The following is a 10,568-nucleotide window of genomic DNA, read 5'->3' as shown; positions in this document are numbered from 1 at the left end:
AAGAATTAATGCCAAATTGAATTAGGAGAGTTTTTATATCGTATATTTCGTAATTATTGCTTGTCGTCCAGCGAATCAAAAAATTGTCGTTCGAACAGTATGAATTTTTATTATAGCAATAGGGCTAAATATTGATCATATATTCATGTATGAGATGAGAATGTATGAAGTGATGACAAAAATAGATTAACGGGCAAAATAAATTACAGAAAAAAATATACAGGCACGTGCGATCTCACAATATGACGGATATAACTTATTGTTATTATTAAAAAATAATAAATTTATATACATATTGAACTTTACAATATTGAGTAAATTTTCCTAAATATTCATGCCTATCAATAAATTGTAAAAGATTTTCGAAAAGCTTTCTCTAAAATAAACGATATAATAACAATATGTCTTTATAATGCACAATTCTCTAAAAATGTTGATCGAGTGTTTTACTGTTTTGCAGTCTTATGCATGTAATCAAAAAAATATTTCTCATTTAATCTTAAAGCTTATAATACTTTTGCTTTTGGTTTGTAAAGCGTAATTTTCAATAAAATTCTATGATGCACCAATTTCAAATACAAATAAACTATTTTTGAAAATTATAAATTTAATATACAATTATTTTAAACAAAACAGTCAATCGTAGTACTAATTATTAAATTTAAATAATTAATTTTTGACAGTATTTGTATTTTCATCAGTGACGCATTTGGTATAGTTTTTTTTGCTATATGTTTGTAAATATATAAGAACCGCTCGACAAAGAGATGAAAATTCATAGACTTAGAATTCTAAAAATAAATAATGTGCAGTGAATGAGAAAGAATTCAGAAGAAAGAAGTGATAGAGAGTGTGAGTGAATAATACATATTTACTGAGAGTTTATTATGATACTAAAAGGATGTGCGAACGATTAGTTTCTTGTGGTGACTCTTTAAAGGCCACCTCCAGATCTCTCCACGCTGATCTTCTTCTTGAGAGCATCTTTCTCGTGTTGTGCCTCCTCCATCTCTGCCATTCTCGCAAATCTCGAATATGCAACGTGTCCCGACTTGATTGCAGACATCATCTGAATAAAAACGAAGATTTAATTAAAACTCATTTGAACAATTTCTCCAATACTCGTGCAATTTACATTAATCTAAAAATCCTCAAACATTGTTATTTAGTTTAGTAATTAATTTCTTTTTTCAGAAAAATGACAACTAATAATTTAAGTTCATAGCAAACTCTATGAACAAAAAATTAAAAATAAAACGAAATACTAAATCATCAATAGATCTTCCTTGTGTCTAATTTGACTACGTTTTAAGCATTAAATCTAGTCTTTGAAATCATAAAATCTAAAACATTACAAAACATGCGAAATAGACAACATGAAATTAAAAAAAAGCATGCCAAATCGTCAAATTTATCATTTCCCATTCAATTGAAAATTGAATTAATTGAAATAATTTTCAGAAAAAAGAATATAATATGCTTCGTATTAAAGCGAAACCTGACATTTCTTTCCAGAAGTAGAAGAAGTGATAAAAGCTAAGCAAAATTGCGTATTTTAGAAATTTTTTTATGCAAATATAAATTCGAAACCATAAAAGAATTTCCGAGTTATAGTGAAAATTAAGAGCTTCGCAATTTAATAATTTCAATACTGAATGAAATTTTGATTAAAATTCTCCAAAAACAAAATTCTGAAAATTTGTTGAGCAATCGAAACTCGAAATTTTTCGAAATTATTGACTATTTACAAACATTGTTAAGCGCATGCTTCTTACAGCGCAAAGTTTTTCTATTCAAAAATGAATAAAAATATTTGAAAAATAGTCTGTGGCTTAGTAAGACGATCATATAAATTTTCGAGACGAACTCGGAGAAATTAGTGCACAGTGTAAACTGAAAAGGATTAACAGGATACGATCAAGATTCGATCTTGAGTCCAGTTTGAGGTGGACGTTACGATCGAGGAAAAGAAATCCGCTAAAGCCGTTTATCAACATTGACAGACCTGAAGATATTCGTCCAGCTCGACTTGACCGTTCATATTTGTGTCGATTTCGCGGAGGATTTCATGAAGTTCCTCACCCGGTACGTCCTTGTCTCCAAAGAGCTGCGCAATGCAAAAAAAAGACCGATTCATTAACTTTATAGAAATATCATATTACCTGTAGATAATCTTGAAGTTCCATTTGGCCATTGTATGAGAGATCGATTTCGCTGAGTAGGTTGTGCATTTCAGCTTCGTTCAACTTTATACCGAGTGCCTAAATTTATGTGAGATAATATTTCATTAAATACATTCTATCTGTAAGTATAAAAGATTTATAAATACTGCAACGATAGTCCTGTAAATTTTATCATTAAGAACTTCAGCATAAGGAAGTCATCTCTCGAAATATTTCTAATTTTCAAAAAAGAAAATACTTATTTTCAAATAAGAGTGTATTATCAAGGCTTTTTGAAATTTCTCGTACCTTAAGACCTCGTCTAATATCGTTGATGGAAACATATCCTTTGCGATCCTTGTCGATGATCTGGAAACGCTTAATGTATAATTGAATTTCATCTTTGGTGAGATTAATAGGAATCTTATCGCGAGAAGCACGATTGACGACTTGACCCATTTCGTTAGCGAGAAAATCGCTAGCTTCCTTTTGCTGCTTCTTTTTCTCATCAGCCGACCAGTGTAATTCCTCGGCCATAATGTCGATAATTCCAGGAAGAGCTTCCTGAGCTGCTTGCACGTTCAGAAAAGCGAGCCGCAAACGACGAGCAATCATGTCAATTGCAGTTCTTGCATATTCTCGACATCCGTATCGAATCTGGAATTTCGTTTCAAATTCATCAATTTTGACTTTAAAATTATTAAATGAATACAAAAAAAGATGAAGGAAATTTTGGAATTAAAATACAAACCTCGGCGTCGATGTAAGGGAACTCTGGATGAATTTTCTTGCCAATAATAGGCCAACGTTTGCCAGTCAATGAAGCCATTTTTGCTACTGCGAAGGCACGGTCTCCATAACTTTTAGCCAAGTGCTCAGCAACTTCACATTCTAATCCGAAATCTTGTACCAATCGAATATACATCGTTGGAGTCCATCCGTGAGCTCCTTCCAAAAGCATTCCGTCTGTTTGACACGGTCTCACTGGTTCCAAGTCGCAAGCTTTAAAAAAAACAGTTTTATTACCAAACGATAGAGAGAAAGAGATTATGTACTAAAAAATTAAATTGAAAAATAAAATTGAATTTTTAGAAAATAAAGGAAAAAATTTTTATGAAAAAAAATGTTCTGTTAAATTTATTTACGAATATCTTTGGGAACGTTCACAAATGATGTCACGCTTTTAGGGGAAGGGGGGGGTCTTACTAAACGTGACACAATGTATTTTTCTCATGTGAAATCGCAAAAATTGCGTGACAGGGGGGGGGGGGGTTCGAAAATCTCCAAAAATTGCGTGACATCATTTGTGAACGCTCCCTTTAATTGTAAAATTAACAATAATTGAGGGCTCGGATCGAAGAATCGACGCTTGTAAACGCACAGAACATTGCGAAGCAATTTCCGTAGAAATTAAAATTCTTCAAAACATTCAAATTCAAACCTTTTTGAAATTAATCAACTTTAAAAATATTGTTATAAAACATAAAGATAACGATCATTCCGAGTCTTCGACTCGGAACAATCGACATCTTTGTGTTTTATAACAATTAAAGATGGCCCAGTGATTAAATCATTATTTTATATTATAACAATATTGTTACTGTAACTTTTTCAAAATTTAAAAATTATTTTCATATTCTATTATTATCTAAAATTTAAACTAAAATTTATTTTCAAATCAATTTTTATTAGAAAATTCTACGAGAATTAAATTATTTAAATACAAAAGTAAATTATTTATTGAATAATTGAATGTTTCTTATAATTTAATTCTTATAAATAATTTTATTAACAAATTTTTTAATAATTGAATTATTGGCACTAATTTTAAGAAAATTTTTTAGAATAGTTTGTAAATACATATTTGAATTCCTGTGAAATTTTTATTATTTATGAAAATAATTAAATGTTTGCGTACATTTCTATTAAAATTATTTTTAAATAATTGAATTCTTTTGGGTAATTTTATTAAAATAGTAGATATTGAAAATCTTTGAAATGAGGAAAATTTTTGAAAATAATTTAAATTTTGACAAGAATTTTATTAAAATTTTTGAGAATAATTGAATTTTGAAGAATTTTTTTATTTATAATGATAATAATTGGGATTTTGTTGACATTTTTTTTTGTAAATTTTGAACATAATTGAATTTTGTGATAAGAATTTTATTACTTTTGAAAAAATTGAATTTCTGCAATCATTTGTAATTTCTTCAAAATTCAATTTTTTTATTGTTTTTAATTAAAATTCTTTTATAAATCAATTACTTTTACTAACTAATTAAATATATATCAGAGTACACAACGATTCTTTAAAAAAAATTCAAGGACTTTTCAAAGTTTTCAAGGTCCAAAATAATTTTTTTCAAAGTCCATTTTTAGGGTACAAATTTGCAAAATATTTGTTTTTAAAATTGAGTATAATATTGTATTTCAAGTAAAATTTTACTTACTGTCTAAATTTGAATTAGTAAAAATGATTACTAATTTGATTTAGTGACTGACTTTTTGCTTTTGAATTAGCAAATTTTTCTAATAAATAATTATTTCTACTAATTTTTTTGAAAATAATTGAAATTTTGCCATAATTTTTATTAAAATTTTTGAAAATATTTGAATTCTTGTGATGAATACTATAATTATTTACGAAAATAATTGAATTTTATTGAAAAAATTTGCTATTCATTTATAAAGATAATTGAAATGTTGACGATAATTTTTTATGACTTTTTGAAAGTAATTGAATTTCTGCAAAGAATTTTATTAACTTTGAAAATAATTAAATTCTTGTGATGAATATTGATATTTATGAAATTAATTGAATTTTATAATGAATTTTATTAAAATTACTGAAAATAATTGAATTTTATCAAAAAAATTTGCAATTTATTTATAAAGATAATTAAAATGTTGACGACAATTTTTTAAGATTTTTTGAAAGTAATTGAATCTCTGCAAAGAATTTTATTAATTTTGAAAATAATTGAATTCTTGTGGTGAATATTGTTATTTATGAAAATAATTGTATTTTGAATTTCGGCGAAGAATTTTTATATTTATAAAGATAATTGAAATATATTGAAGAGAATTCATCTTAAAACATCAAGGAAATAAATCTCATTTTTAAGAATTTTAATTTTTCAAGGTTTTGTCATAAAATCCAAGATGTTTTCAAGGTTTTCAAGGAGCAAAAAAAATTCAAGTACTTTTCAAGTACTTTTCAAGGTTTTTAAGGTTTTCAAGGTAGCTGGACACCCTGTATATGTTACCATCAAAACCCGAAATCAGTCAATACTAGTATTGTCTATAGTCAAAACTAGTTTTGATATTGCCGTTTCGTCAAAACTAGTTTTGACCAGTCAAAACTAGAATTGACCAAAACGGTTTAGGCAATACTGGTTTTTACTTAATTTTGCTCTTTATTTCTACTTTTAACTAGTCAAAACTAGTTTTGATTAAAATGATTAAAACATTTTTGAAAAAATGGAATTTTTGCTAGTAATTTTATTAAAACTTAAGTAAAATATTAAATTCTTTTGAGGAATTCTATTACAATTTCATATAATATAATTCTTTCGATAAATTTTACGAAACTTTTTAAAAAATTACAATTAGTAAAATTGCTAATTTTATTTTAAAAAATGAGCGAGAAATCAGAATTGTTGCTGGTTGATAATAAAATAAAAACCTTTGATTGCTGCGTCAATTGTTTCTTGGGCCATTGCTCTGTAAGTGGTCCATTTTCCACCAGCGATCGTCACAAGATTTGTTGGACTCACGTGAACAATGTGATTTCGAGCCAGGGACTGAGTGTTGGGTTTGTTTGGATCAGAAACAAGAGGCCGAATTCCACTCCAAGCAGAGAGTACGTCACCGCGACGTACCTCCACGTCTGGATTTAAGTAGTTTTTCACCTCTTGAAGAATAAACATAATCTCATCCTCTGTTGGTTTTGGATTATGAGTTATTTGACAGGGGAGGTCCGTCGTTCCTGCAATTGTCTGCTTTTGCCAGGGTAGGAAGAAAATTACTCTTCCGTCGCTAGTTGCTGGATCCAGCAAACCCATTTGGTCCGGGCTGTGATATAAATAAATTTTTGATTATTTTGAACGTTTTAAATTTTAAATTTGTCTGTGATTGAAAATGTAATCACCTGTAATAACCAGGTAGGACAATGTGGACGCCAGAAGATGGACAACAAATTTCAGGTATACTTGCGTCGTCCATTTTGCGAATACTATCAGTGAAGGGACCAGTTGCATTAATTATTGCCTTTGCTTTAACGTCGAATTCTTCGCCAGTTATTTCATCTTTTACTCGAACACCATTGAGAACTCTTTTTCCATCCTATAAATAAATATTTATGTTGTAATTTTCATATCGTAATGAAATTTTTGTTCGTAAGAAAATTATTTGTTTGTTTCATTAATGTACAAGTTACTTACTCGATCTAAACCCTTATAGAGATTTAGAACATTAACATGATTAACTACTGTAGCACCGAGTCGTGATGCTGTAAGAGCTACTGCGAGATTCATTCTGGCATCGTCTTGTTGACCTGAATCATTCAATTTAAGTTTAAACAATTAGAAATCATTACAAAGTAATCTACAAAATTGTTACATTATACAAATATCGCTTACCATCGTAATATACAATCGCTCCAGTGAGTTTATCTCCTTTCAACATTGGAAATAATTCCAGAGCATTTTGTTTACTTAAATAATACGAAGATTTGACAGTTTTGCTGCCAGCTACTAGATCGTACATTTTAATACCGAACCAATAATATGGTATCTGCCACCACCTGTCAAAAAATTCCTTTTATTCAATTATTCCATATTTTCATTTCAGCTTGTCCATTATTATTCAATTTATTCTAACTGAAATTCGTAGAATAAAAATAAACTTTGACAAGATTTGAAAAAATATTTACAATCTCAACAAGTGAGGGAATCATAGAAACCTGTTTTTTACTTGCATTGTAATTAGTACCTATACGTACGTGTAGACTGGTAACATGATTGGTAAAGGATGTGCAAGATGAGGAGCACTATGGAGCATTTGTGCTCTTTCGTGAAGAGCTTCCTTCACCATTTTATATTGTTCTATGTCGAATTGCATAATAGCTTTTTGTAAATATCGTACTCCGCCATGAATTAATTTCGTACTACGAGACGAAGTTCCTGATGCGAAGTCATCGGCTTCGATCAGAGCTGTTTTTAAACCTAAAAATAATGCAAAATTAATAAATTTATTTTTTAATTTCTACATATTCGGGTTTGAAACAATTACCTCGAGTGCACGCATCGAGAGCACATCCTGCACCTGTTGCACCTCCTCCAATTATAATAACGTCATATTGCTCTCCGGATTTAAGAGCTTTCAATTGTTCTTCTCTTGAAGGAAGAGGTCGTTTTACCGGTTTCGAGAGTTTCTCCGCATGAACCTAAAAATACAAGAGAATATTGTACTTCCCCGTTTTATGAAAATAAAAATGTTATTTGATATTTTTTCAAATTTTACTTTCTAGAGTCGAATTTTTAGTGAAAGAAGTTGAGTGTGTCATTAGGTCGTCTGTAATACCTTAATTTGTATGAGTCTGCTATAATTAGAGTCACTATTATTAGAGCTACAGAATCGGCTACCTTGATTAAAGCAACTATAAATATATACAGTATTTTTCTACTTTCGTTAAACAAGACAATTGTTGAATAATTATTTTTGGAAGAATTATTTTAATATTCTCTTCTTTATAGAACTTATGTAATAAACATCCTTGAAAGAAATACTTGCTACAGAATTTTATTATTTCATTGTTTTGTTATTGGTTAACAAAATTGTATATTTCTATGACTATTTAATTGCATACTATTTAAATTCTTCTATTACAAAATTAACAATCTACTTACTGTATTGTCGTTTGTGAAGTAATAATTAGTAAGAACACCTGCCCCCACAGCACTTGCACTAGCTGCCAATAATCTTAAAGAAGCCATTCCTAATGTCAATGTACGAAACACTTACACGAATCTGTAACAAATAATTTATTTTAATTAACAAAATATTTTTTTACATTTCAATCACTCAAGAAAGTAATAATTTATTTTGCTAAATATTAGAATTTTAAGAACAAAATAATTATTACATTCGTCTTCTATGACTAAAAAATTAATTCTATTTGGAATAAATTATTTTTTACTTTGAAATCAAGATGTAATTTATCTTTCAGTTAACATATACAGATTAAACATAGCATGTGAGTGAACGTCATTCGGTTGTCACTTGTCAGCATTTAACTGGTTTGATAATGTATTTTTTTAAAAAAAGAAAAAAAAAACTATTTCGAAAACTTACAGTACAAAAATTATCAGCTTACTAACACTAAGGGAATAATACTCTTTTAATAAATAACAAATAACCTGACATTAAACTAAACAAAATTTTTTCAAAAAAGTACCTCAAAATGATTGTTATAATTATGTTCTTGACATAGTTAAATTAAAAAAAATACAAACAAAGTGGTTGCGTACAACAATGATAAAACTAGACAATAAAATTTCAGTTGACATGCCAAATACGCAGAACGTTAAGAGTTGAATATTTGACTTTCATCCAAAATATGATTAGAAGCAAGTACTCAACATAAATTTTTTATTAATGAATCATATTTATGGGTAAATTTTGGAAAACTAATTTAAAAGTAAATGCTTTCAAATGATGAGTCACCTCATTAGAAATCAATTAAAGACAAACAATTATAGAAATTTTTTCTAAAATATCTAAAAATTTTTGTAAAATCTAACAATTTAGAAGAAAATTTTCTCATAGAAGTGTAAATCGATTCAAGGCATATAGGTAACGGATAGAGTGCAAAGTAATAAATATTACAATGCAGCATCATTTTGTAGACCTTGATAGGTCCTCTAACCACGTGGAATTATGTAACTGCATAATCACAGTGACCCCAGCTAGAAGTTTTTGTCAAAGAGATAAGATATAAAAACGCAGAAATGCATTTTTATAATTAAACTTCCTTATTGAGTGTTTAGATAATTTTTATAGCAAATAAATTGATATTAAAGGAGTAGGGAATTTATTGACGTCATTCTACTAAGAATCTAGATAATAATCATGATTCACTAAAAAAAAATTACTTAATTTCTTACGTTCTTTCTTTTAAAGAAAAAACAAAAACTCTCTCATGATTTGTTCAAAGACAAAACTGACCTTATGTTGCAATCTTGAATTAAAATAGAATTTAGTTCTCCGTGCCAAGGGTTTCTGAATGTCACATATAGAAGTCATTTTTGTTAAAAATGGCCAATTTTGAGAATAGACATGTGACTTTTGTAAAATAGCATATGAAAGAAGAGTTGAATTTCATTTTTATCTAAATCATTACGTATAGTTTCATAACTACATAAACACTCGTTTATCAATCAAATTATTAACTGATGTAACACACATTACTCAATGAACACCTTGATATCAATGTCTAATTGTAAAACTTGTAAAGTATTCTTGTAGGAACAAATATTTAAAACGAAAATAATATTTTTAATTCATTATTTCACTAATATTTAATTACAGTATGCAAAATTTGAATTTTACTTTAATTGTTTAAAAAACGATCTTGAAAAGAAATTTTTTTAAAAATTGTTAACTATAAATATTTTTAGAATTATTGCTAATTATTGCAAAAATGTAGAATAAATTTAATAAAAAGTTGAAATATTGAAAAAAATTTAATGTACAGTAAAGAAACTTTATATACCTAATACTATTCGCATTCGATTGTTGAGGATGACACAATTTTCAGTTTAATTAAACAATTGAAATTTTCTGCAAGGTGTATTATGAAATTTTCAACTTTTCAAATTCTGTGTGTTGTATGTATGCAAACATTTATAATTTGTATTAATACGGTTATTAATATTTATTAAATGTAAACTTACAGTAACATGAATTCTTCAAAATTCGACTTCACTGTAATATTAACCAAGTACAAGTCATTACATACAAGCAAAACATTTAGTTGATGGGAACACGCGTGCGACCAGGTAGCTTGTCAGAAAAATGACTAGAATATGTAATTGTAAATTTAATTAACTTATATTTCATTAATAGATTTTAACATTAAAGTAAAATTTAATACTAGATACAACACAATATCTGTTATAGCTACCTGGTGCTAAATTTCGACGGATTTGACTCCGAAGTGTTTCTGTCGAAAAATTAAATTAGATTAGTTCTGCTTTGGAGTTAATAATCATAAATTATACAAATGACATAGATACGAAAACAGCAAAACCTCTGTTATTTCAAAGTTTCACCTGCCTTTTTTGCAATAAAGGGCCGACCACACTGGAAATCACAATATTTGTCTTTCTCTCTCGCATGAAA

General features: G+C 28.2%; 1 protein-coding gene across 4 annotated transcripts; it reads right to left on the bottom strand.

Annotated features, from left to right (window-relative positions):
* Positions 1-21: 21 nt before the first annotated feature.
* On the bottom strand, positions 22-10,428 carry LOC122501669 (glycerol-3-phosphate dehydrogenase, mitochondrial). Of its 4 annotated transcripts, XM_043611311.1 has the most exons (13): positions 10,121-10,428; positions 8,075-8,195; positions 7,458-7,611; positions 7,168-7,390; positions 6,806-6,969; positions 6,608-6,720; positions 6,316-6,509; positions 5,851-6,239; positions 2,914-3,164; positions 2,472-2,819; positions 2,163-2,261; positions 2,006-2,107; positions 22-1,069 (listed from the first exon to the last, which is right to left on the bottom strand). In XM_043611311.1, exons 2-13 carry the CDS (start codon positions 8,159-8,161, stop codon positions 935-937), a joined length of 2,259 nt encoding a protein of 752 aa, XP_043467246.1. In that variant the 5' UTR covers positions 8,162-8,195; positions 10,121-10,428; the 3' UTR covers positions 22-934. The 4 variants fall into 4 exon arrangements, with proteins under 4 accessions (XP_043467246.1, XP_043467243.1, XP_043467245.1 ...); XM_043611308.1 differs by lacking the exon at positions 2,163-2,261; XM_043611310.1 differs by lacking the exon at positions 2,006-2,107 and having other exon boundaries at positions 10,121-10,427.
* Between the last annotated feature and the right edge of the window lie 140 nt (positions 10,429-10,568).

This window comes from Leptopilina heterotoma, unplaced genomic scaffold (assembly GCF_015476425.1).
Source record: "Leptopilina heterotoma isolate Lh14 unplaced genomic scaffold, ASM1547642v1 Lhet_212, whole genome shotgun sequence".
Taxonomy (NCBI): Eukaryota; Metazoa; Arthropoda; class Insecta; order Hymenoptera; family Figitidae; genus Leptopilina; species Leptopilina heterotoma.
Note: the sequence above shows the minus strand (reverse complement) of the source record. Positions and strands in the feature narration are given on the sequence as shown.